Source organism: Balaenoptera borealis (assembly GCF_965194805.1).
Source record: "Balaenoptera borealis genome assembly, chromosome: 16".
Classification (NCBI taxonomy): Eukaryota; Metazoa; Chordata; class Mammalia; order Artiodactyla; family Balaenopteridae; genus Balaenoptera; species Balaenoptera borealis.
Genome location: NC_138872.1, coordinates 23123145 through 23150837, shown reverse-complemented (window position 1 = coordinate 23150837; position 27693 = coordinate 23123145). Strand labels below are relative to the sequence as shown.

Below are 27693 nucleotides of genomic sequence, written 5' to 3'. Positions count from 1 at the left end.
TTGGCATTTCAAGTCTTCTGAAAACAGTATGGCAGTATGTGCGTGGTCTATAGCACAGTACAAGCAGCATCTAATAACAGTTTTCGTTGTAGAATGTTTTCAGATACTTGAATAAATCAGATCTTTAATTGAGCCCCTGTTGGTGATACCTGGTAAAGCCTTTCCCACCTCACCTCTAGCCTTAGAACCCAATAGGAGCAATAGAGGTGGTGCCCTCCCATCCCCTTCCCTCTTCCCCCTTCCCTCTTCCTCCTCTCCCTGCTCCCTTAACAGCTCTATCCAGGCTTCTTTCCCTTAATGTGCAGCAGGGAAATCAAGGGCTGGAGTTGGTGTAGACTGTGGCCTTGACTTTGTGGACGGAGGGCTTACCACCTTCCGATGCCCTGACGCTCCCGCTCGGCACTGAGGGACAGGACTGAGCTCACTGCAGCGTGCTAGGCTCCGATGGTGTCTTTTGCATTTGGCTACAAGATGGCAAGGCTGTTGTAGCCGAGAAAGCTTAGCCAGGTTCAATTGATGAGCCACAAAATGAAAGATCTGAGAGCTAGGACTGTCCAGAGAAGGGGCTTCATGGGGACGTGGAGGACCTGGACTGTCAGAGGTCCTGCTCTTCGCCGTGGCGGTCAGGTGGAAGCTGGACAGCCCAGGTTCTGCTGCCGTTTAAGCCACCCATCCCCTCTGCCTTCCTGTCCTTTCTAGGCCGTAGTTCTACCTTCTGAGGTGTGCTGCCATTCTGAGTGAGACTGGTCAGTTTCCGTTAAATGATTATTTTTTTTTCCTTGATGCTAGTGGGCGTTCTCTGCCTTGTGGGAGTGGTTGTGGGGATGTAGAATGAGACTCGACAGGCAGAGGGAGGAAGGTGGTACTGGGACTCCCAAACTCGGGAACTGGCTGGGTCACACCGAGGATATCTAGTCTCTCTGGAGTCCTGGCCCTGTTCTTAACTGGTCTTTACTTGAACTAGAGGCTGTAGGTCGGGTCATGGCACTGGGAGGAGGTTAGGTGACCTCTTAGGGCTGAGAGAGGAAGGAACAGAGAATAGAGGTGGGACTCTGGCTGTGCCTCTGTGTCCCAGCCCTCCCCTCACTCTGCACAGCCTTTGCCTCTGGGGTGCTCAGTCAGACTGAGCTGAGTTGGGGTTCTAGGTGCTGCAGCCTTGGTTCCCCTTTTGGCCTCTGCTTTGGGCCTTGGCATCGTCCAAGGAGATGTCATCAGTCAGCCTGATGTAGGAGCTAAGGGCCTCCCGGAGCCCCTCACTGAGGGGGGACTCCTCCCCTGTGGCAGATGCTTCAGAGAACAGGAGCGAGCTGTGGAGAGGGGGAAAGAGTTGCATCAGAGGGCCTCACCCTCCTCCCTGCACCTACCACACGGCTCCCTGTTCTCACACCTGCTGAAAAACTCACAGTGGTTCCTGTTCCCTGTCAGATCAAACTCCCCTTGACTTCACTCAGGACTGGTGCTCTCTGTTGTATCCCATCTTGTCTGACCTTCCATCCTGGCCACCTTGGTGCCCAGGCATGCCCCATATCCATGCCCACTTTGGCCTCCTTGCTAGTCCCCCCAGCAGACCTGCTGAGCCTGGGCTGGCCTGAGTTCAGTCAACGCTTATTGGCTCCCAGGTGTCCCTGAAGGCGACAAGCCCATTCTGGGTTCCCAGGGGTGGGTCCTTCTAACTCTCCTTTGTTCTGCCTTCACGTTCCAGGGGCTTCTCACCTGTCCAGCTCTTTCCAATTGAGTGGTGTCCTCTGCACAGTCACAGGTAGAGGTATGGACTTGCCAGGGAGTGGGCCGGCCCTCCGCAGGGCACAGGGCTCCTTGAGTAGGCAGCAGATGTCATCCGCCAGCTCTGAGGAAGAGACCTAGACCCTTGACATGGCTGACTCCAGCCCTGCCTTCCTCCCCGACAACTCCACCCTCACCCTGACAGCTTTCCACACTTGGCAGGTGGGAGCATGAGCCCCAAGCTATGATCTGGAAGCTGACATGCAGTCAAAGGTCATTCTGGGCTAGGTTTCGGGAGACTTAATTTACCGTGTGATTTCGGGTAAGTTGATGGACCTCTTTGAGCCCCAGTTTCTGGTTAGAAAAGCGCTTTGGAAAGAAGAAAGCTAAGGGGTGATCAGTCTCTACTTGTTCTGTCAGTATCTGCTGCGTGGAATGACTGTCCTGAAATCCCCCGATCAGTTTTCCCAGCAGTAGTCTTTCCTCTGCTTCTCTGACACTCCGCTGTAGTGGCGGCAGTGCCTGTTACAGAACAGGCACCAGGAAATGCTGAGAATCAACTGAATTCCACAATAGCAACAGCTCTGGGCCTAGTTCCTGTGCGGAGAACTGTGCCAGCCATTGGGGACTTTGGCTCAGAACCACAGTGGTGGGTGAGGCACTGGCCTGCACTAACACGGGACACCTCCGTGGCTCTGCTGGCACGAGATGAACTTTGGGCTCCCGGGCTGTGTTGCTTGGCATAGGGACTGGCATGGAGAGAGGGGAGGTCCCACTTTTGCCTAGATATTCTCCAGCAGGCAAAGTGTCCGAGGGTATGACTAACTTCCCCACAGACCCACATCCCAGTCTGCTCTCATGGAGGTAGGGGATGGCCGTACCAGAGTAATGGTCCACCAGGGCCTGGAGTGAGGGGAAGGTGAGGCGTGGTGAGATGTACAGCCAGCCATTGTCAAGGCGTTGGATCCTGTAGTGTCTGATCCGGTCCCAGGATGCAGGGCGGCTGAGGCGGACCGACAGGGAGTAACAGCCTGAGGAGGAAAGGGTCCGGGGTGGGACTAAGGCCCTGCTGGGACCCAGCCCAGCCCAGCCCAGCCCAGGATGGGAGAAGGAAGACATGAAATGGCCACAGAGAGTGGGCACTGGGCCCAGACGAGGGACGGGGGAAGGGAGGGACAAAGACTTGCTCTCTGGCTCATAAATGACAACACACTTATCATAGCTAGGGCTCTCGTGAGGGTGAAACAAGGTCACACACACAGCACTCAGAACAGGGCCTGCCACAGTTTAAGTGAGCATTAAGTGTTGGCTGTTATTATAAAGACTCAAGTGGGCAGAAGTGTTGTTAGGATGTGAAGATGTGTCAGTAGATGTCAGCAAGGATGTGGAGAAAGAGGAATTCTTACCCTGCTGGTGGAAAGATAAATTAGTATAAGCCACTTTGGAAACAGTTGGCATTAACTAGTTGAGTTGAACATGCTCATAGCTCACAACCCAGCCGTTCCATCCCAGCATGATGCCTTGCAAATACATGAACAAAAATATTCATAACAGCATTGTTCCGAAAAGCCCAAAACTGCAAACGGCCCATATGGACTCAAGACAATGGTAGATTCTAGAATGTAACACTATTCAGCATAAAAGTTAATAACCACTACACACATAAGCATAGATAAATGTTTAATGAGCAGAAACAGCAAGTCACAGAAGCGTACGTTCAGTATGATTCTATTTAAATAAAGTTCAGAGGCAGCCAAGACTACTGCATAGGGATGCACGTATGGCATATCTATGAAGAAGGGACTTCCCTGGTGGCACAATGGTTAAGAATCCGCCTCCCAATGCGGGGGAAGCAGGTTCAGTCCCCGGTCAAGGGACTAATTCCCACATACATGCCACAACTAAGAGTTTGCATGCCACAGCTAAGGAGCACGTGTGCCGCAACTAAAAGGAGCTGGTGAGCTGCAACTAAGGAGCCCACCTGCCGCAACTAAGGAACCCACCTGCCTCAACTAAGACCCAGCACAACCAGGAAAAGAAAAAACTATGAAGAAAAGTAACTGATTGGGCTTCCCTGGTGGCGCAGTGGTTGAGAATCTGCCTGCCAATGCAGGGGACACGGGTTCGAGCCCTGGTCTGGGAAGATCCCACATGCCGCAGAGCAACTAGGCCCGTGAGCCACAACTACTGAGCCTGCGCGTCTGGAGCCTGTGCTCCGCAACAAGAGAGGCCACGATAGTGAGAGGCCCGCGCACCGCGATGAAGAGTGGCCCCCACTTGCCGCAACTAGAGAAAAGCCCTCGCACAGAAACAAAGACCCAACACAGCCAAAAGTAAATTTAAAAAAAAATGTAAAAAAAAAAAAAATAACTGATTAACACAGTGAAGCAGGCAAAGGTCTTCAAAGGAACTGTTGCACAATTTCTTAAGCTGGGAAGTGGGCATATGGATGTTGGTTTTATTATTAGTCTTTTTTTTTTTGGCTACGCCACACGGCGTTTGGGATCTTAGTTCCCCAACCAGGGATCAAACCCACACTCCCTGCAGTGAAAGCACAGAGTCTTAACCACTTGGACCGCCAGGGAAGTCCCTGTTATTAGTCTTAAACCTATACATGAATATTATATTCACTGATGCAACTGACAGAATTTTTCCAGTTTTGTTTTAGTTTTTTTTTTTTTTTTTGGCCGTGCTGCGTGGCTTGCGGGATCTCAGTTCCCAGACCAGGGATTGAACCCGGGCCTCGGCAGTGAAAGCCCAGAATCCTAACCACTAGGCCACCAGGGAACTCCCTGTTTTAGTTTTTAAAATCAACTTTATTGAGGTATAATTTATATAAAATAAAATGCATATATTTAAAGTATACAGTTTGATAGGTTTCAACAAAAATTTTAATTTAAAAAAAGGATAACTGGCTAGAAGAGGAAAAGCACATGGTTGAAAAATGAATAGAGAGAAAAGACTATATAAAATCATAACTATATAACTATATAAAATCAGGCCTCCAGCAGTAGTTTTCAGCAGATGAGGATGCATACAAGTGCTCTTTATAACTGTAAAGTGGGATTCATTTCTTAACACTTCATCAAAGCCAATTGGGAAGAGGGTGCTTAGTGGAATAATAGTAATAACCTATTATTACTATCTAATTATTTAAAGCTATCTGTAGCTTTCATTTATTGAGTGCTTACTATGCACTTTTTATATGGATTATCTCATCTAATTCTTATAACCACCCTGTGAGGTAGGTACCGTTATCCCCACTTTACAGATGAGAAAACTGGCACAGAGAACCTGGAGGAAGAGCCAGTGACCCTGTCACTTAACCTTTCCCTGTGGAATGCCAACAAAATGCAGGAGTGACTTTCCCAAACCACAGGCAGTGCTCAGTTTTAGGAAGCTTTTACTTTGAGGAAGTGGTCTAAATACTCCATTAAAGGGCAGAGATTTTCAAACTGTATTTTAAAAAGCAAGACCCAACTACATGATAAACACACTTTGAATATTAAAACACAGGCTAAAAGTAAAAAATATGTATCATGCACACATTAATCATAGGAAAGCTGGAGTGATTATATTAATATCAGAAAAGTAGAACTCAAGACCAAGGGTATTACCAGAGATAAGAGGATATCCTGAATTTGTATGCACCCAGTTACAGAGATTCAAAATATAGAAGCAAAGCCAACAGTATTAACAGAAAAAAATAGATGTCCATAATTATAATTGGAGATTTCAACACTCCTCTCTTAGTACTTGATAGGATAGAAAATCAACAGGGATATAGAAGAGTTGAACAATGCAGTCAGCCCATTTGACTTAATTAACAAACCTTGGGCTCAACAAGAGCACATGGAATATTCAAGGCAGACTCTAGACTGGGCCGTAAAAACAGAAATTTAAAAGGATTGAAATAATTAAAGGTATGTTTTCTGACCACACAGAATTACAAATTAATAACAAAAAGACATATGGAAAATCCCCAGATGCTTGGAAATAACCCAGGGATCAAAGAAGAAATCATAAGCAAAATTAGAAAATATTTTTAACTAAATAATAAAAATTTGTGAGCTCAGCTAGATCAGGACTTAAAGGTATATTTTTAGCTTTAAATCTTACACTTGAAGAAAAGAAGGCATAAAATAAATTTTCTACTTTAAAAAGCTAGAAAAAGAATAAATTTAAGTAGAAGGAAGGAAATAAATAGAAGACAATGGAGAAAAATCAAATGCTGATTCTTTGAAAAGGTTGATAAAATTGATAAAGCTCAAACTAGACTGATGAAAGAAAAAAAAAAACACAACACACAGAAATTACCAACATCAGGAATGAAGAGGGGACATCGCTATAGATCCTACACACATTAAAAGGATAAGGGCATATTGTGAACAACTTTATGCCAATAAATTCTACAACTTAGATGAAATGGACAAATTCCTTAAAAGACACAAATTACCAAAACTGACACAAGAAATAGAAAATTTGAATAGACCCATATCTACTGCAGAAATAGAATTCATAATTTTAAAACTTCCTGAAAAGACGACTCTGGGTCCAGATGGCTTCACTAGTGAGTTCTATCAAACATTTAAAGAAGAAATAGTATCAATTTTATACAAACTCTTTAAGAAAATAGAGAAGATAACATTTCCCCACCCATTTTATGAGGCCAGCAATTAACTTGCTAAAAAAAACAGACAAAAACATTATGAGAAAACGATAGACCAATATACCTCATATATGTAGACACAAAAATCCTTAACACACTGTTAGCAAATTGAATCCAGCAATGTATAAAAAGGATAATACTTTATGACTAAATTGGCTTTATCCCAAGAATACAAGTTGATTTAAAAATTGAACGTCAGTGTTAACTCACTAAATTAGTAGAATAAAGGAGAAAAAGCATGATCACCTGGAGAAATGTAGAAAAATAATTTGATAACATTCAACACCCATCATGATTTTTAAAAAACAAAAAGAAAACTACAAATAGAAGGTGTAATGATTTCCTATTGCTGCTATCACAAATTACCATATATTTAATGGTTTAAAACAACAAAAAAATGTGTTATCTTACAATTCCGGGGGTCATAAATCTAAAACGGGTTTCACTAAACTAAAATCAAGGTATCAGCAGGCCTGTACTTCTTCTGCAGGCTCTAGAAGAATGTCTATTTCTTTGCCTTTTCAGTTTCTAGAAGCCCCCTGCATTCCTTAGCTCATGGCCCCTTACTCCATCTTCAAAGCCAGAAGCATAACATCTTCCAATCTCTCAAACTCTTACCCTCTTGCCTCCACCTTGTAAAGACCCTTGTGATTTCATTGGGCTCATCTGGATAATCCACGATAAACTTCCTATCTCAAAATCCTTAATCATGTCTACGAACTCTCTTTTGCAATGTAAGGTAATTCATATTCACATGTTTCAGGGATTAGGACCTGGACATCGCTGGGGGGCTAGTCTGCCTACCACAGAAGGGTATTTCCTCTTAACCTGACATAGAGCATCTGTGAAAAATCTATAAGTAACATCATACTTAATGGGAAAGACTGAATTTTTCCTTCTAAGATAAGAATAAAGCAAGAATGTTCTTACCACTTTACTTGTTATACTAGAGGTCCAGTGCAGTAAGGCAAGGAAAAAAAAAAAAGGTATATGAATTGGAAAATAAGTAGTAAAACTATATTTATAGATAATGTGTGATCATAGATGTAGAAAATCCTAAGGAACCTACAAAAAAGAGACGAGAACTAATAAGTGAATTTAGCAAGGCTACAGGATACAAAGTCAATATACTTTGAGAAGTATGGAGTAAGGTCCTTGCTTCCTTTTCGTTGTTTTCTACCTGACTCTGGAGACCCCTTGACTCCGTACCTTTAAGAAGAATCTCTTCTGGAGCTGTGCTGTGACCCTGAAAAAGCTCTGTGGTTGGGAAAGGGATACATATCTGAAACTAGGCCCTGGAAGCCAACCAACCAGCTGAACTAAGTGACCAAGTCCCTCTATGGGGCCTGGTTCTCCAGCCACCCCACCCTGGCCACTGTCACTACAGTTACTAGAACCAGGAGGGATCCTCACAGCTACACTGAGGATCTGACTGGTAGACTCAGAGATAATAAGCTCTGTCAAGCCCATGTGGGGACAGGTCACCTACCAAGGCCACCTCTGACTGCCTTGTGTGCCTGCTATCCTGCTGTTCCTTCTCACTGCTGCTGCAGCCGGTCCCAGATATCTACAGCTGCCTCCCAGTTCCAGGGCGTCTTTTAAACTCAGACTCCCTGGTTTCATATCCCACCCAGAGTCACACACTATAGCACCCCTACATCCTATAACCCTACCTGTGTCTCTAAGACACATTATTTGACCTCTCAGATCTGTTTCTTCCTCTCTAAAGGGGGATAATAATTGTCCCCGTCTCAATGGATTGCCACAAAGATTCAGGTGGTAAAGTAGGTAAAGCATGTAGCAGCGTCTGGCACATAGCAAGCATCCAGTGCTCCTTATCAGTTCTCTGGTTCTTTGTTCACGCTGTTCCTTTTATATGGAACACTCTTGCACCTGCGTAACCGTCAGCCTTCCTTTTACAACTCAGTTCCTACTGAGACAACTCCTCTCCAGAACACCTTCTCTGCCTGGGAGAAACCCCAGCTCTAGGCTTGCCCAGACACAAGTGCTAGCACCAAAGGTCCTATTCTCCCATCGTCTGTCCCTCAACACTACCCCACCCCACCATATAACCAACGGTGAGCCTCACGAGGGATTGTCCTAATTCATCTGCCCACCATCTTCCCATCTCAGAAAACAGCAGCACAATTCCTTCAGTACTAAGCTCCTAACCCCGGCATCATCCCTGGCAGCTTCCATTCTCCCTCATCTCCCATCCAGCCCCACAGAAAACCCTACTGGCTACATTCAGAACATATCCGGAATCTAACCACTTCTTAGCCTGCAACAACTTCCCATGTGGCTTCCCACTTCCGCCTCATCCCCTGCCAAATCCTCTCTTTGCACCGTAGAGGGATCAGATCATGTCACTCCCCTGCTTAGAACCCTCCCTGTCAACATTTAAAATAAATCTGAAGCTCTCACCCTGGAAAGGCCTTGCATGACCTGACTTCCGGTGACCTTGGATCTGCTCCAGGCACACCTGCCTCCTGCTGAGGATGCACCTGTTTACTCTGTTCCTCTTAACTGTTGCTTTATTGTTTCTTTGTGGCACTTGCCATGATCAGTTGCTTAATTACTATTTGTTCACTATGAACATTGCCAACTAGATTGTGGGCAGGGATTTTGCTTTCTTTTTAACCTCTTTATTGGTGCTTTTTATATTGTTGAATCCCCAGCACTTAGAACAGTGGCTGGCACAGAGTCACCATGCAATATTTATTTGTTGAATGAATTACTGAGTCTCTGTGATAAACACTGGACACGGCCATGATTACAAGCAGACTTGAGGAGTCCTTGCCACCATCTGCACTCCTACCGCTGTGAGCACAGATGGTGTTGGGGGTCAGTCTACCCTACCCCAGCTCTTCATCCTCTCTCCTCCCCTCAACGTACATACATGCACTCATTCACTCATCCATTTATACAGTAAACATCTGTTGAACACTTGCTACAAGCTGGCACTGCGCTAGCCCCAGACACAGGTAATCAGATCTTCATACTCTGGGGAAAGAAGTACTGTCCCTCAGCACATCCCTCAGCCAGAATTTTCCTTTATGGTCCTCATCTCAAGTATTTAGTTCCCCTGCTGTTAGACCACATACCCTGACTTTGTTTTAAGAAATAAGTTTATTGCAGCTACAGAAGAGGTCTTTTCAGGATGCTGTGGGAGTTGAGAGCAAAGAGTGACAAATAACCTGGGGAAATGATACTGCAATGGGTCGTGAAGGATCAGTGTGAGTTGGCCAAGTGGAGGAATGGAGGAGAGGGCTTTCCAGGCTGAGGGAGGCTCGTGTGCAAGGATGCAGCAGTGGAAAGAACAAGGTGTGTCCATTCATGGAGTGTTCTGGTGGGCAGTGGGCCAGAAGGCAGGCTGTGGGAAGGAATGGTGGGAACTATGGCTGGGTGCAGGGCCTGGAGGGAGACCCATTGGGAGAAAGGCAAGGAAAGTATGAGGTCCCGGATTCCAGAAAGCTCCAGCAGGATTAGCCAGTGTCACACCCTGGCCTGCAGTGACCTGTGGGCTCAGGAACCATGTTCTCCCAGGTGTTCTGATGATGATGCCGGGAGGAGGGGAGGGGTCCACAGTGGTGTGAGGGAGCACATTAAAACCTGTTTGAGGGACGCAGATCTAGCAGGACCCTCTGAACTTCTGAGACCTCTAAGAAGCTGATAGCCTCGAGGATGCTGCACCTTGGACCCTTGACTGTCTGAAGCCTGAGGGCAGGAATCACAACTTAGCAGGCCTGACTCAGAGGAGATGCTTTTAAGTGTTTCTCGGCTGACAGAATCACAGAGGTGAGTCCCTCAGGGGCAGGAAGCGTGTCTTGCTCATCAGTCTCTCTTGCAATGCTCAACGCAGTATAGACACATAGTAGGACAGTAGGAAGGCAAGAGGGTGACGCTCTTGGGGTCTGGCCCTGGCGCTGACCTCTGGAGCAATCCTGGGACCTCCACACACTCTTTGTGCCCCTTCCCACACCAAGGTTTTCGGCCTGACTTGGGCCCTGCCATGGCTCCCCCCAGGCCTAGAACACAACCAGGTATGCCAGAGGGACTCTGGGGAAGATGGGGGGTCTTCCCCTCCCCCTCCAGACTCTTGAGTAGTGTTCTTGGGAGCTCAGTGGCCCCAGGCCTTCCTCCTTGGTCCACTCACAGGCTCAAAGCCCCTACAGAATTCCCTTGCCAGAGGTACATCTGGATCTTGGGCCAAAGAAAAGCTGATCCTGATATCACTCACTCACTTGGTCAACAGTTAATTACCGTTATATATGACAAGATGCATTATGTAAACATGAAAAACATTGTCTCTCATTACTTAACTTCGGGTTCCCTAGATTGGAACTGTGTTTTCAAACTTAAAAGAACATGAGAACCATCCGGAGAGCTTGTGAAGGAAGCAGATTTCTGACCTCTGTACCCAACAGTCTGATTTGGCAGGTCTGCGGCGGGGCCTAAGGGTGCATTGGCAAGACGTTCCCCTGACAATTCCTGTACACTCAAGTCTGAGAACCACCATCCTGTGGCGTCACTCGGGCCCGTACAGCTTTAGTGTCAAACTTTTTTTGGCCACAAACCACATATGAAATTTTACAGTGACCCAGGACACACTTAAAATTATCGAAAACAAAAAGTTTGGTGAAGCAATATTTTCCCCAACCCCAGTGATGCATCCTAATGTTTTCAGCTATGTTTCACTTTAAACGCTTACTGGTCCAGATCCACTAAACCACTGGGTTTCAACCTTGGCTGCACATCAGAATCACCTGGGGGGCTCTTGTAGCTTCCAGGGCCCAGGCCACACCCCTGACCAATTAAATCAGAAACTCTGGGGGTGGGGTGCAGCCGTCAGTAATTTATAAATCTCCCCCAGATGATTCCAACACACAGTCAAGGTCTAGATCAGTGGTTCTTAAAGTGTGGTCCCCAGACTAGCAGCAGCAAGCACCACCTGCAAACCTGTTGGAAAGGCAAATTCTCAGGCCCCAGACCCAAATCAGAACTGGCTGGACCAGTTCTTTGTTTTAACAAACCCTCCAGGTGTTCTGATGCCCACCCAGGTTTGAGACCCACTGGTCTATAACCACTGAACCAAACTGATTTCTTGGCCCACAAATGGGTTGTAACCTGCAGCTTAACAAACACTCTCCAAAAGGAAGCCCAGGATGAGAGATTAGAAATCAGTACTGGGAAACTGTTGCCTTTCCTGCAGAATTGGCAAATTCTTCCTTTTTCGATAATGAGAGCTGCATTCTGATCTATCCCTTCTTGGTGTTGCTATGGGGAACCTCAGAGTCAAATCTAACCTTAATCCCAGCAATTTTGTGGATCCTTAAAGATCCTATGGATTCTTTACACCCTAAACTTATGCAGTGCTGTGTATCAATTATGTCTCAATAAAACTGGAAGGAAAAAAAAAGTTCCTATGGATTCTTATCTGCCTTCTCCTTTATTTCTCCACCAGTTCCTCTTGTATATGTGCCTTCTTAGAAAAGGGGCTCAGAGAGGCAATAAGTCTCGGTCACTATGCTCTTGGGGTTGAACCAGGCCAGAGAAGGGGTGTGGGAGGGGCAGCTGAGCACGGAGCACTTCCTGTGGCTTCTCACGCTCACTGGGGCTCGGGTATACAGTGCCCCTGCCCCCAACAGCACCGCTATGGCTTCCTGTTTGTAGCTGTTGCACTTGAGCCAGCCCCCCACCCTGGCCTGCCTATGGGTGTATGTGAGGGATGCTGGCGCTGCCTGGAAAATAGTAGGAGGGGCTGGGGAGAGGTCAACCCAGGGGACTTCCAAAGGAAGGGAAGGAGAGGCAAAGACGCGCTGGAAGGGGCCCCAGGAGGGAGACTGAGTAGAGAGCAAAGGACCCTGACGACGCATCAAAGTGAGTTCAGTTAAGGGAAGCACAGGCAGCCCGTCCTCACTCCTGAATAGCTTCTCCCTAGTCCACCCCTGTGCTTGCAATGCTACCATTACTGTCACAGGTGGGCCTCTCTTGGGTGTCTGAAGTGCGATGAACCGCAGCGGGGTTTGAATCCCGGCTCTGCACTTATTAGCTGTGTCTCCCCAGGCAAATCGTTTCTCTTCCCCAAAATCTCCATTTCCTCATCTGTAAAATGGGGACATTGGAAGTACAATCCCCACAGGGTTGTTTGAAGGCATTGAAAGCGCCTAACATAAACGAGGGCACTGCCACTCCTTCAACGTCCCTCTCTGTCCCTGCTGTAAGGGACTCAGGGCAGCTCAGAGAGAAGCTGGGGCATCAGAGACAGACTCAACTTCGTGTTTTGTTTGTACCTGGGGTGGGAGAAGTCCCATATGAATGTGCAGTGTGACATGTCCCTATCCCTCTGTGGGCCTCTGTTTCCCCATCTGCACAGCACAGAGAGGAAGATCATGAGGTGACTCCTAGTGGGTTTTCTGGCTCCGACTGGCTGGTGACCCAAAGCACAGAGACCTTGTCAAGAGATCCGGATCATGTTGTGTCTTGGGGAGGGAGAAATCATTGCTGGTCAAGGCAGGGAAATCCTGTGACTATACTGTGTTACCAGTCCTGGTTGCCAGAGTGTTGGCTGAGCTGGATCCCTCCCATGGGCAATTCACACCACTTTTAGAAATGCAGGTTATTGCCCCATTGTTGATAGGCTCTCACGGCAGCAACATGTGGTCAGTCAGCCGGACTGCCCGACTCCAAGGCCAGGTCTCCAGCCCTCCACATGTGGCCTCCTACCTCTACCCCCAAGTCACATCTCACCTGGCTCTTGGCATGCAAGGGAAAAGCCCATGGCAGGCTGAGCTTACCCACCTCTCCTGGTCTGGCTCTCCCGGATGAGGAAGGCCCCTCCGGGGTTTCCAGGCAGCAGCAGAAGTTCCTCAGCTTTCTCCCGGCTCAGGCCCTCATATAACCACCTGCGGGTGGGGAGATGAGCAGAGAGAGGGTCGGGGGTCAGCCTGGGGGGTGGGTGGCCCAAGACTCTACTGGAACCTCTCCTCCCTCTGTGGGCCTCAGACTTCCAAATGTCCCATGAAGAGCTGGCCTCAGGTCTCTCAGGGCCCCCAGCTTTGTCCTTGTCTTCTGAGGCCCCTGGAGCCAGGACCATCTCATGGGGTCAGCCCCAGCCTTTTCTAACTGAAGAGCTCATTCCCAAGTGGCCAGGGTCTGGGGGCAGGTGAGGTGATCCCAAACCCTCTCCTATCACTGCCCAGTTCCCCCAGCGCCCCTACACCATCCACTCACCTTTCTAAGCCTTCACCTCTCCAAGAATTGCCTCTCTCTTTTTTTTTAATTTTAGTAAATATTTTATTTCAACAGTTTAAAGTTTAACTTTGTAGCCAAAAGGTATGCAGGTGAACATTTACTCATTATCACTGAAATCTAACTTCCACTGGAGCTTATTTGTGGGTAGAAAGTTTGGAACTAGAATGTTCAAGACATTCTAAAATTTTGGAAAAAATCATGTAGCCCATCAATCGCCATACGTGCCTCTTCCAATGCTGGGATTGTTGATAACTCTGAGCCCACACCTTCCTTTTCTCTCTTCACTTAATCCCTCACCTATGTATGTCCATGAAGGACTTCAGTGCAGTGAAAAGTTCAAGGAGTCGTGCAGGAATTTTCTGGCTAACAGTCCATCAGCTTCTTACTGCCCCCAGAGTTATGGCCGGGGGTCCCAGGCAAAGCCTCCAGAAGCCAATTTGATGGAAATGGTTGCCTCCCTGTCACTTTGTGAAATGCCAGAGTCACGGTTGAGTTGATTCCAAGTAAATAAAGTAGCGAAGCTGTGATTCTCTTGGTGCCAGCAGCAAACTGAGCCTAGTTTTATAGTAAATAAAATACATCATTCATACAACTTACGAAAATCGAGGCTATAAATGAAGCAGAGGCAAGGAAAGGGGACTCTTAGAGGTAGTCGGTGTTTCCTCTGTTTAAACGTCACGCCAGGCTGTGGAGGCACAAACCCTGCCCAGCAGGCCCAGGCCACTGGGAGACGCGAGCTGATTGTGTGCGGTGTCCACATGTCTCAGGATCCTATGTTGCTTTCCTCAGAGCCAGACATACCACGAGCTTCAGAAAGGAAGGCCATCCAGCGTGGGAGCCGTGCTTTTCCTCAGAACTGAAGCGTGGCTGTCACAGCACACACAGTGACACAGTGACATGTCCCTGGCTCCAGGTTATTCACTGCCTTTCTCTCTCGACATAGAATTTGCTCTGGAGTCAGTCTGTCACTTACTCTGGGCAAGGGATGGCTCACACTTTTTGAGAGACCCTGCGTCCCCGAGTCCAGCCCTCCTGAGGAAGTGCCTCTTGGAAGGGCAGCCCGAGGAGGCTCTCTGGGGACATTTATGCAGGCTGCCCGCACCTCCTGCAAGTCCCTTCCAGCATTCTCCACCACCAGATTCCCGGCCACCCTCCAAAGCCCAGGTGTCACATCTCCATGAGGCCTTGCCGAGCCCTCTCCTCTGGGCTCCCAAGTCTCACAGGCTGACCTGAGAGAGTCAGTCTTCAGCTCCTCTGGAGGGCAGGGTCTGGGCCTGATTTTCCCCTGACCCCAGCTTTGCTCAGCATAAGCCTGGGCGTAAAGAACTACACTTGTGGGAGGAGAAAGCAGGAAGCTCCCCCGAGGCAGGGCCTGGGGTGTGAACTCACCCATGGGAGATTTTGGCCACTTGGTTGCTGGGGAAGATGTACTCTCTGCCTGAGATGTCCGACAGCACTGTCCACCAGTCTCCATCCCTGGAGAGAGAAGGGCGAGGGGACCCCTCTCAGGAGGGCCAAGGCCCTGGGCACCGCTCATTTGGGATTCACAAGGACCCTCCAGGTTAGGTCCTGAGGCCACCCATCCCACCTGAGTTTCCCAGGTTTCCTTGTACCAGCCAGTCTGGGTACCTCCTAGGCAATGAATGGCCTGATTCAGGGCCCCCCTGCAAGGCCCTGCCCACCCACTGCTTTTCCCTACAGGTGTGTCAAGCTGCCTAAAATCCCACCATTAGAGTGCTGTGTGAACTCAGCACAAAAGTCCATGCTCTTTCCTCCTGGAAGGGGCCCCTCCTCCCACTCATGCATCTTCAGGGATCGGGGGAGGGGAGAGAGCACCCCAGCCAGTGCCCTCAGAGGGACTTACTCAGAGACGATGGTCAGTGGCTCCCCCAGTCTCAGAGACAGCTCTGCCTGCTCGCCTACCGGGAAACTGCCCAAGGCCACAGCTTTGGCCTTGCTCCTCTCTGGATGGAGGGACAGAGATGGTCACCCTCCGGCCAGACGTGAGTTCCAGTGGAGGCTGGGCTCCCACCATCAATCCTCCCACGGGCACCCTAGGGCAGCATGTCTGCTTGGATCCTGGGATGGCAACCTGGAATCTGATGCTTTTCCATAGGGCTCTGCAGAGCCCTGGGGGTGCCCAGACATCTCTTGGGGGCCCCTCGGGGAAAGGATTGGTGTGGCAAGAGGAGTGGGGCTCCTGGCTACAATCCCATTTTTATACAGATCATCACAGGAGATTTTGATAAAGGAACTCAGCAAACTGTTCAGCAAACTTGAAGCCGACAGCTCTAAGCAGGTGTCAGCCTGGATCTCTGAGCTCAGCTTCTGAAAGGCACCGATGAGGTGGCCACCAGATGGATTAGCTTTGAGGGGCTGGGAGGTGGCCGTGGGAGGGGGAGGGCTCCTGGAGGGGCCCAGGAAATCACTGACCTGGACGGGCTCTGTAACTCTGGAGTGCCGTGCACGTGGGCAGAGTGGCTCTCCCATGACCTCTGTCCAGAGCGACAGGTGTAGGTCTGTGCTGCCCCCTCAGAAGAGGTGCAGCCCCAGGGCCCACTGGGACAGGCCTGGCCCAGAGCAGACACCCAGCAGGAATGTGTGTCTCAGTCAAGTGTCCTGGTCACACACCTGCCATCTCTTCCTGAGCACCTGCTCTGTGTCGGGGCCTGACGGGTACCCTATGTGTCATCTCCATTCAGCCCCATCACACAGCAAGGCAACCGAGGCTCCACGGGGCAGTCTGCCGGGGAGGGGGGCGCAACTCCTGTGCCACATCACCCCGTCCCTGTCCTCCCACGGGCCCAGGGTGGGGGGACTGGGCTGGACAGCAGCAGCACGTCTCTGAAAGGCCCAGACTCCCCGGGAGGCTGGCGTTCAGAGAGGGAGTCACAGAGACGGGACACCGAGCCGCCGCGCCCCACCCCATCACACCAGGACTGGTCCTGAGCACGTGGTGGCCTTGAGGCCCAATTTTGAGGTAGGACAGCAGGCGGCAAGCGGCTCCCTTAGCACAGGACGCTCATCCCCTCGCCCCCCACTCAGGGACCAGCCCACCCCGGCCATCTAGACCTCCTGATGCCTGTCCAGGCCTAGTTGTCCTGAAAACACACGGGCTGCAGAGCTCCCTTCACCCACACCCCGGCGCCCTCCCTTCTCTTCCTCCTATCCCAGCTCAGCAGGGGTCTCTGCGTGAAGCTGCGAGAAGCAGTGAGGTCAGCAAGGAAGGTTTATGTGCCTCACAGGTGCTCCTCAGAGCCTGAGAGGCCGCTGTGAGGCCCTCCAGACAGAGCTGGGGCCCCAGGAAGTGAGCGAGGGCGAGCAGAGGACAGACAAGGGCGCAGGGGACGGGTGGGGCAGACACAGAGCTGGACGCTATGCGGGCTGAGGGCCTCCGGGACATGGGCAGAATGAGACTGTAATTCCGGAAATGGACCAGTTCCTACATGTCCTCCCAGACACACATGGAGACCCCCGTGGTGACCCCAGACTGGAGCTCCTCAGAACCTAGGGCCTGGCCATCCCCCGGTGCAGGGAAATGCCTGCCTGATGCCCGAATACACGGTGCAAGTAAGTCTGGGGAGGGTGTCCTCGGACAAGAACAGAGCCAGGTGGCCAGAAGTGCCCCTCCCCCTCCTGGAAGCCCTGGCCTTGCACCCCAGGAGCCACTGAGCAGCACATGCTGTCCCCCTGATGGGTCCCCTCCGGTGGCTGAGTCACCTTCATCCTTCACTCCTTGGATGAAACGTCCCTTCCCTGATGAGCCCCTCAGCACACACTCTTGGTCAGAGTCCCTTAAAACACTGTCACCAAAGTCTAACACAGTTGTAATTGATTATTGGTTTAGCACCTGTGTCTGAGGCTTGACTGTCCCTGAACACAGGGACTGTGTCTGTCTTGTCCACTACTGTGTCCCCCGGTCCTGGCACAAGGCCTGACACGGGGTAGAGCCCTGGTAGATTTTGGATGGATGCAAGGCTGATGGACAAAGGAGTTGCCCAAAATCCATGCTTCTGCTGGGACCAGGGGTAGAAGTACTGAGAGAAGCCCATTCGTCCCCTGGAGACCCTGACGGAGAGGGGAACACAGTGCCCCTCAGTTTCCACAGGCAAGGAGGGCCCCAGGGCACCTGCCGGGGGGTCACCCCCTCAGCATCCTGGGCATGACTCAGAGCAGCTTCGGGGCCGCTGCCTGTGGCTAGATTCAGAGGAAATGAGGTGGAGGCCTGTGTGGTTTCCAGATCCCTTCCTGCAGGGCCTGTTGGGCCCCAGGCTCTCGGTGCACACTGCGTGGCTCGAAGGAGGCAACTGCCTCCCCAGCAGGAGTCTACAGGGTCCAGGGTGCCAATCGATGACCATGGGGACTAGGGGAGGCTGCTGTTAAAGAGAGGAGGAGGACTTTGGGGCTTCCCTGGCCGTCCAGCAGTTAAGACTCCGCGCTTCCAACGCGGGGGTGCGGGTTCGATCCCTGGTCGGGGAACTAAGATCCCGCGTGCTGTGCAGCGTGCCCAAAAAGAAAAAAAATTAATAAAAAATAAAAGTATTTAAGAAAAAGAAAGGTGGATATTGGGGATGGGGGCTGAGGAGCAGAAAGGAAGCCCCAGCCATTGCAGAGGACTTTTCAGTTTGGGGCAGAGCCTGCCAAACACAGATATCCAGTGAGGCTCTGCAGTCTTCTACTTCTGTTTAACTGTGTGTCTGTGTCCTTCCTCCTAAAAGTGCTGCTTGGTTTAGAGCAATCTTGTTATCTCTGATGGCTGATTTTATGTGTCAATGTGGCTAGCCCACAGTACCCAGATATTTGGTCAAACACCAGTCTAGATGTTGTTGTGACACTATTTTTGAGACGAGATTAACATTGAAATCAGTAGACTTTGAATAAAGCAGATTACTCTTCACAATGTGAGTGGGCCTTATCCAGTCAGTTGAAGATTTTAAGAGAGAAAGACTGAGGTCCTTGAGGAAGGGAGAATCCTGCCTCCAGACTCCACTCTGGAATTCGGCAGCATCAGCTCTTCCCTGGGTCTCCAGCCCTCTGGCCTGCCCTGCAGACTTCAGACTGGCCACCCACAGCTGTGTGAGCCAATTTTTTAAAATAAATTCTCTCTTACACACACAGTCTACTGGTTCTGTCTCTCTGGGGAACCCTGGCAAATACATTATCAAAACCCCAAATCAGAATGTGATTTGAGAAAGGATTTGTGGGCTGTTTTAGGGAACAAGAAACAAACTGGGGCTGTAGCTCTGACATCAAAGTACTAGATACTGCAGGATACTTTAATTGTCTAATCGTCCTAAAAACTGGCATTTTTTAGTCAGGACTGCCTCAGAAAACCACAATTACAGGTTCAGCCCATGCATTGCATGAACTCATTTTTTCCAATCATCATAGCTCTATTTTGCGTCAAGTATTTCATAGCACCTCTCAGGATAAAAGCATTTCTGTCCAGTAGGACTTTCTGTGATAATGGAAATGTTCTGTAATTGTATTGCCCAATAAGGTAGCCACTAGTTTCATATGGCTGGAGAGCACTTACAATATGGCTGGTGTTACTGAGGAGCTGAATATTTAGTTTTATTTTATTTTAATTAATTTCAGTTTAAATTGAAATAGCTACATAAGGCTAGCGGCTATCATAATGGACGGTGCAGCTTTGGAGAGCTATGGATGTGGGTTGGTCTTAGGGTTGCAGCTCAGGCTCTGGATAAACTGGTTTAGGAGGGAAGCCATGGGAGATGCCTGGGGGACCATCACACCCTCCTGGTTAGTTCTGGTCACTCTCACATTTTCTAGTTTGTCTGGTTTAATGTTCTGACCACAAATATGTAAGCTTCCTAAGAGCAGGGACCCTGGCTGTGTGGTTCATGGGGAGGGCCTGGTATACAGCAGGTCCTCGTTGATACTTGAGGCTGGAGTGGCTGCTCAGGAAGGGCCTGGCTGCCCCGGGGCCCTCGGCCTACCTGCTTGCATGGGCTCAGGACCCTGGCCTTGCACACAGGGGCTCAGGCTTGGGCTTGGAAGGGCTTTCCCCCTGCTGGGCTGACTTCCCATCGTTCCTCAGCAGAACACTCAGAAGTGCATCACCAAGAGAAATCTGAAAGAGATGCTGTGATGGGGACAGAGCTGTGGTTCCCAGCCTGGTGCCCAGACACCCTCCCTCCCTCCCCAGCTCAGCCCTGCTGACCTCCTTGCTGACACAGGCAAATGAGATCCCTCCCATCAGGACCAGGTTCCAGCCCCTCCACCAGACTGTTAAGGCTTTCTGCAAACCGGACGCTGTTTTCTTTGCCTCCCATCTCTTCTACGCTGTAGCCGTGCTCCATTCTTTGTTTCTGGGCCTTTGCGTGTGTGAAGCCCCCTCCCATTACTGGAAGGCCCTTTTTCCACTTCGGGCCTGTCTGGATCCCACCCTTCCCCAGGAAGCTTTCCCCGAATGGTCATTCCTATGGCTACTCAGAATCATTGCCTGACCTGGGATCACATTCTGCCACTGGGTGGCAGGGGCCAATGACAGGACAGAGTTCACTCTAGGCACACCAGGACCCACGGCTAGGTGGGCAAGGGGGATCTGAGGGGGCTTGGGAGCTGGCTGGCACGTCTCACACGCTAAGGTGACACTGAGCACACTGTTACTGGGGTCACAGGGCAAAGTAAGAGGCCCGGGAGACTGTATGACACAGTGATGACTTGCAAGCCTTTACAGGATTGGTTGTCGAACCACTTCCCTCTCTTTGCCTCCATTTCCCCATCTGAAAAATGGGGATAACGATACCCACCATACGGGTCTGAGAGATAATGCATGTGAAGAGCCAGGTCAGGGCCTGCTTTTCCTTTTTCACGCTCCGAGTGTCACTTCCCCAGAGGCCATTCCTGGGGACCTTCCCTTTTCTCCCTCTTGGGGCTGCCTGTTGTGCTTTTCCCCAGTTTTAATTATTCATGTACTGGGGTGCTTGTTTAATCAGCCATTATTCTACAGCTTGTTGAGAACAAGGACCTCTCTGCCCATTTCCTCAGCATTTTCACCCACAGAAGGGACCTGATACACATTATCTAAATGGACGAAGTGATTATTAGCTCTTTGGACAGGTGTCTTATCCTTAGAATAATTTAAATTCCCAGGTTTCCAGGGTAATGCCGATTTTTTTAAGCACTATACGTATTAAAATGTTGTAGGGAGGTGGTTTCATTCTTTCAGACGGTTTTCAGTCTCTTCGTTAGAGACAACACATAATTATACCAGTTTAGGGACATAGCAGGCTCCGTCCTTGCCTTTGAGCCTTTTCCCACACCTGGGTGAGGATGGGTGTCCGTCATGATGGCGGAGTAACTCCCATGGCCTCACGGGCCTTCCTGTCTGAGGAGCAAGGATCTGGCCCTGGAGAATGGAACAGCTGTCTGTAGTCTCGTGCCATCCACACGCGGATGACAGCACGTTTGCTCCTGCCTCCCGGGGGAGTTCCGTATTCACGGGACAGGAGAGCTCTTTAACAGAAAACAGGCCCACCATTAGGGAATGGCTCCTGGCAGCCACTTCCTGCTCCGACTTTGGGATCCTGAAGCCTTGGCAGCCCGAGATGGCGCTGCTGCCTCCTGGGGTCTCTGCTTCCCTCAATGCCAAGGCACCCCTTCAGGCCAGGTTTTCAATAGTCCTTTCCCCTAGGGTATGGGGCACATGCGCTGTGCTTAACTATGCAGACATGGGTGCAGAAAATCCCTGGGAGAGATCATTCCTGGGGAGCACGAGTGATTCAGACCAACCAAGCTCGAGCTGTGTGACCTCAGGCAAAGCGTGTAACTTCTCTGAGTCTCACTGGTGAATCTGGGATAATACTGACTCCATGGGGTTGTGAGAAGCTGAGGGGCCTGGCACGGAGTGTGTGCTCAGTAAAGGTTAGTCTCCCTTCCCCTCCTTCAGCAAGACAGTCACCAACCACACTGAACCCAGAGACTTCTCCCCGCTGCAGGTGGTGCCTGGGGCTGGGCCCGAGAGGCAGGAGAACCCTGCACTCCACCAGCTCCCTTCACCTGGTCTCGGCAACGTCAGGAGGCCTTCTGGGGGCAAAATGAAGACTGTGGGTGGGCAGACCTAGGAGGGGGAGATGGTACTGGCCCAAACTTTTAAGAATCTAATCCTAATTGTCTAAGTATTTGAACAACTTACTACATGTTAGGTAGGCACTTTCTAGGGGACCCAGGCTTGGGCGGAAGCAAAGAGTTAAAGGCAGCCGAGGTCAGCACATGGAACATTTGGTGTTTTGACCACAGCACTTGACCCTTTGAGAGGTCGGCAGGGTTTGAATGCCATTCAAAACAAGGCCCAGGGCCCAGGGAGAGCAACCTCGTGCTCACTGTTCGTAGCTGGTTAGTGCAGAGCTGGATCTACAATCCGCGTCTGTTGTGTTTTTCTGACCATAATTTTCTGCAGGTAATTTCTCAGTGGCGGCGCAAGTGATAAATTTGGATTGAGCTAAAGGGAGACCTCCCTCCCTTTCCACTGAGAAAGATCACCCTTTTAAGAAGAATTGTAGACTCTAGAGCTGAACGTGTCTTCAGAGGTTATAATCTAGACTCCTCTTATCCACTGACGCTCTGTCCCAACTGTAAAGGCCACTCCCAGTCTTGAGGGGACCATCCTTCCTCACAGTCCCAAGGCCATCGGAAAACAAAAAACAAGCATACTTACTGTTTTCCTGTCATCAGAGGCTTGAGGCAGGGGCTCGGCTAAGACGCATGCTTTAGCTGAAGACGTTAGGGCTTTGGGGGGCCCCTTCTGGAAGTCTGCCAATGTCCTTAGTCCTAGGTCACCCAGGACCCTCTCAGCCTGGGAGTCTTCAGGGAGAGGCTCTCGATATTGCTTTGGGGAGCTTGGCATCTGCCTGTGGTCAGCAGTCTGTACCCCTGGGATGGGACAGGAGCCCCATGCTCCTTAGAGACCTCCAACTGGCTGGCCCTCCCAAGCACAGGCAGGCCAGGAAGCAGGCCCAGGGCTCTTCGAGCTCTGTCACAGGGTCCTTGGGGCTCCCAGCTCATATCTGCAGGCTCTGTGGTTCTCACAACCACCCGTTTCCTCTGACGGCATCACAGACCATCGAGGAGCCACCTTCCCCAAGTTCCTGTTTATGGGGGAGAAGCAGCTGCCTCGTCATAATCCTGGAGGGAGAGGTTTCTCTCTGGCTTTGTGGCTTGGTCTGGTCCAAGGAACACAGAACCAAGCTAAATGAGCAGGAGTTTCCCATGCTTACCTGGTCATAATAATCACCTGAGGGGCTTGTTAGTATCAGATTCCTGGGATCCCCCCACATCTTCTGAATCCAAGTCACCAGAGGAGCAGCCCAAAAATTTGAATCTTAAACACTCCAAGAGATTCCTTTGACTAGCAAGTATGGGAAGCACTGCCTTGGAGTGTCCCAACCTTTAATGTGTATAGGAATCCCCTGGGGATCCGGTTAAACAGCAGATTCTGGTTCGGTGGGGTTCAAGATTCTGCATTGCTAACAACTCCCAGGCGATACCCATGTTGCTGGTTTGGGAACCGCACTTTGAGGAGCAGGACCTGGACAGTGGTTCTCCAAGTGTGGTCCCTAGGCCAGCAGCCTCAGCATCATCTGGAAATTTGTTAGACATGCCAGTTCTCAGGCCCCATCTCTGATCTACCCAATCAGAAACTCCATGGTAGGGGGCCAGCAACCTGTTTTCACAAGCCCTCCAGGTGATTCTGATGCACACCCTAAACTTAAGACCCACTGGGCTAGGATAAAGAATCTCTGATAGAACCCCCTTTGATTGGTATGTTTAAATCAGTCATTAAAATTTAAATTTAGGGAATTCCCTGGCGGTCTAGTAGTTAGGACTCCACGCTTCCACTGCTGGGGGGCCGGGTTCCATCCCTGGTTGGGGAACTGAGATCCCACAAGCCGTGTGGCATGGCCAAAAAAAAAAAATTTTTTTTTTGAATTTAAATTAGTAAAAATCTCAGCTCATTAGTATCTAAATAACCACCCATTCACTGCCTCCCCATTAGGGGCTTAGCAATCCTGGAGACAGATGCTTTTAACACGAAACCGCTATTTCACAGACAATGCAGCCTTTTCTGGGGCCTCGAGCACACCTGGGCTCAGGTTCTCCCTTTCTCCCGGGGAAGGCTGGTTTGAGATTTAACTCCCGCGGCACCTGGCGTGGAGAGCTGAGGGAGCCAGAGTGGAGGTTCTAACCAGGATGTTAGGGTGCGTGACGGCCACTCAAGGATGTGGCCTGTGGCTGGGAGGGAACTGATCACAGGCCCACCCTCCTGCTCTTGCCTCCACACCACCGCGATGTCCATCTTTTCATCTGACAGGCAGACTTTTGGACTGGCCTTAAGGAGAGGCCCATGAACGAGGAAGGAAGTAGGGAAGGACCATCTATGGTCTCAAAAAGATCCCACCATATCCTCTCCCGTTCCACTCAGGGAGGCACCTGAGAATTAAGAGAGTTTAAAGCCTAGATCTGCTGCTTTGTGAGTTTTTTGACCATTTGTAAATTGGTTACCTCTGGGCCTGTTTTCTCATCCACAAAACTGGAATAGGGTCTACCTTACTGGCTCAGTAGGAGGAACATTCAGGAAGGTGTAAGGGCTCGGCCTGTAGTCAATAAAATATGAAAATGCATCGATTTTGAAAGAACTGGGAACTTTTTCTAGCTAGGTGTCCTTGGTCAAATCACTTAACTTTCCTCAGCTGTTCTTTGTCTGTAAAATACACTGCCACTTTGCAAAGTTGCCATGAGAACTGGGTGAGACAATTTATACGGAAAAGCTTCACACAATCATCTTGGGTAGGTAGCATCTACCTGGCCACTTCCTTGCCTCTCACAAAGCAGGCACCCCAACTTTTTTTTTTTTTGGAATATATTGAATAGGAAGAAAGGAAATGAAAATGAGAAGAGGATGAGTGTGGTAAGGACCAGCCAGTTGGGGCCCGACTCCAGGCACACAGCCAAGGTGGGAAACAGGCAACCATCTATGCCAATGTGTAGCCGAGGCAGCCGGAGCAAGGTGGGTTCGTAGAGCAACTGTGCCCATGAGACCACCTCCAGCTCCGGAACTCTGCTTTTGCCTGTTTTGTAAGGACCTCAGCACGGTCACCTGCATCGGCCCACATGCATTCGTTTCCTGTCCTCTACCAGGATGGGCAGGGTCGAGTCGTTTTACAAGAACCTGCCACAGACACAGCAACCTCGATGTACTGGTAGCCGCAGCCCCTGGACCATTCAAAACTGACCTGAGACGGCTGCCTCCTGAAATTATCCTTGGTGGGTATGACGACAGCCCCTTCTGGCGAAATACAGTCTGGTCTGTTGCAGGAGCCCTGGCAGGTGGCTGCAGATTACTACACGAGGGGTGGGACGTGGCAACTGCACACAGAGGGCAGAGCTGAGATGCAGAATGCCTTTCCAAGATCTCGGCTTCTCCCGCATCACCTCACGCTCAGGCTTCTCATGGTCAGGTTTTCGGTTTGAGAAGAATATAGGCGTGTCAGATGGACTCAGGGTTCAATCCCAGCTGGCTTGCTGGTATGACCTCGGGCAAATTATTTATCCTGGGTCTTGGTTTCCTCACTTTAAATGGACAGTGTTGCTGGGTGGATAAGCATCAGGTATGTGAGCATGCCCAGCACGGAGCCCACACGCAGTCACTCGGTACCCCCCTGAGCCCCAGGAAGTGGCTTGAGAGAAGTCACACCAGCCACCGGGTAACAATGAGGCGTATACAGCTTTATTTCATCATCCGTAAAAAGTTGTACTCTGACAGAGTAACGCATTCCGTACCTCAGCAGAAAGCAAACGCTACATCTGAAAAGCCCCTTCCTAAGATCAGAACTGTGTAACCCTTCTCTATGTAATATCTCAATGCCCTCAAAGCTGGGCCCTTACTGGGTGGCAGTTGCTTTCACCCTCCTCCTGGTGATACTCTCTGGGTGGCTGTGACCCCCTCACATAGCAGCGGACTGAACAAAATTCTACCTGGACAGGCTGCCCTTACAGATTGGCCCCTTCCCTCCTACAAAAGGGAGTTCACAGGAATAACTTTCTGAGACATGGGTTCTATCTGAATTTCATTTAGCTTCCATTAAGTCTGCTGAAATAAGTCTATACTGTTCCTCTCTGCCCAGCCATCGCCTCATCATCTACATAATTTTCAGGCTATACCCCTCCCTTCTGGGGCAGTCGAGGGATGGAGAGTGTCCCTCCTGGGAGGCGCTTCCTGCAGACGTCTGGCATGTGGTATCAGACACTGCAGAGACTCAGTTTTGTTCTGACAGAGCAGAGGCCTGGAATTTCATTTTCCCCTTCCTGTGCTAAAAAAGTCCAGTGACTAAGCCACACTGACTCCCTGGGAAAAACTCCACGTTGCGTCAGAAGCTCATCATTCACGGGCTTCTGAGAGAACATATCCCCCCCTTCTGTTCACAGGACAGTATGCGTAAATTCATTTGGAGAGGAAAAGTGGCCGGCCACCCGGCCTGCGTCTCTACGTAACAGGCTCCCTTCTGTTGGTCGCAGTCAACAATCCAAACAGGAATTATGATCTTCCACATTCCTCAGAACTGCTCTCTCCTGAAGTCACTTTGCAGTTCTTGTTGACCAATATGGAAGCGAAAGAGAATGCAATGGCCTACCCAACCTAGAAACCTGTTCTGCATATTTCCCCTAAAAACACCACTGAAAATGCAAAAAAAGAGTCCCTTTTTTTTTTGTTTTTTGCAGAAGCTCTACAAGAAAGCCTGTCTAAAATCACAGAACTATGCACACACAAACACAGACACGCGTGCTCACACACATACATCAGGATCAAACAGTCTTAGCTACATAGTTGGGAAAGCACAGGGAAAAGGTGGCAAGAGAAGATATGGAGATCGGATCAGCTGAAGATGTTGGAATGCTACAGTAATGGCATGGAAGTGGTTCTTGGTACATACAAAAAGGGGGGTGGGCAGGCAGAGAGGATGATTAATCCAGGATACCAGAAAGAGAGAGTCAGTGGCCATGCAAGACTTAAAGATAGATGCCAGTTTGCTGGATGAAGTGTTATATTACGGAGTGGCTGTCGGAAGGAGGACGGACTTGCATGGTCCAAGGGAGGAGCATCTGCTCAGCAGGACACCTCCATGGTCTGGTGTCTGTCCAGGACATCAGGAGACTCAGAGGATTCTTGAGTTCCGTCTGACTGATTGCTTGTGACAGATCGGCTGAAGGCACTTTCTCCAGAGCCGATGCTACTTGAGGTGGAGTGGGTTCGTGATCGGGTGAGCCGGGTCATGCTGGCAGATGGGACTGTAAGAAAGAACCAAGAGGACTATAAGAAGGAGCCCTGGTTCAACTCAGCTAATCGAGAAGTTTCACCAAAAGCTTTACATTTTAGCTTTCCCAACCCATTTAAGGTGACACCAGGACAAGACACAGCCATCCCCACTTTGCATTACTGGCTCTAGGTGAGGGGCTATAGGCAAGGCTGCTTTAAGCCTCTGGTTCTGGTTGGAATCTCAGCTGACTCTGGTCCACAGCAGAACGAGGGGAAACCTAAGTCCAGAGTGTAGCCTCTTAGCTATGCCCGTGCCATTCATAAAGTGATTAGGAAGGAGGCTTTGGGAACCCAAGCAGGTAACCAAAACCTGCAGTACATGCAAGACTAAACCAAAGAAAGACAAACCACACCACACAAGTATGAAGGTGTTTCACAAACACAGTGCAAGCCCGATACAACAAGACTACCATCCGTGTCCACAGGCGACCCTTGCTACCTGGGGAGGAGACACGTAGGAAGATGAGGTGTAGGGAGGGCAGGCGGGCCTGGAGCTGGTCCCTGCACAGGGGGTGAGGTACAGGTTACCTGTGAGGAAGAGCACCGGAGGTGGCTGTGTAACTCAGACTCCTGCCCACTGCCACCGCTCTGGCTGGGAGGTCCTTCCAGCTTGGCCAGGAGAGGGCCTTACCTGGCACACCCCCCTGCCTATCTTTCTGAGACAAGAGCTACTCCCCCAGCTGCCATTTCAATGCTGGGGTCCGAAGAT

At 50.0% G+C, this 27693-nt stretch overlaps 3 protein-coding genes across 8 annotated transcripts in view; 1 reads left to right on the top strand and 2 right to left on the bottom strand.

Annotated features, from left to right (window-relative positions):
- RAB5IF (RAB5 interacting factor) overlaps positions 1–27693 on the top strand; it is a 97031-nt gene that overhangs the window by 8765 nt on the left and 60573 nt on the right. The gene's annotated exons all lie outside the window — the stretch shown is intronic.
- On the bottom strand, positions 105–22785 carry SLA2 (Src like adaptor 2). The gene is made up of 8 exons (XM_082362018.1): positions 22329–22785; positions 19606–19739; positions 15510–15609; positions 15035–15121; positions 13193–13296; positions 2604–2753; positions 1714–1846; positions 105–1307 (listed from the first exon to the last, which is right to left on the bottom strand). The coding sequence occupies exons 2-8, from the start codon at positions 19694–19696 to the stop codon at positions 1142–1144; spliced, it is 831 nt and encodes a 276-aa protein (XP_082218144.1). The 5' UTR covers positions 19697–19739; positions 22329–22785; the 3' UTR covers positions 105–1141.
- NDRG3 (NDRG family member 3) overlaps positions 25376–27693 on the bottom strand; it is an 83173-nt gene continuing 80855 nt past the window's right edge. For all 6 annotated transcript variants that reach the window (XM_082362002.1, XM_082362004.1, XM_082362003.1 and 3 more), the window contains one exon: positions 25376–26956. In XM_082362002.1, coding sequence (XP_082218128.1) covers positions 26775–26956 — 182 coding nt within the window. In that variant the 3' untranslated portion in view covers positions 25376–26774. The remainder of the gene's footprint in view (positions 26957–27693) is intronic.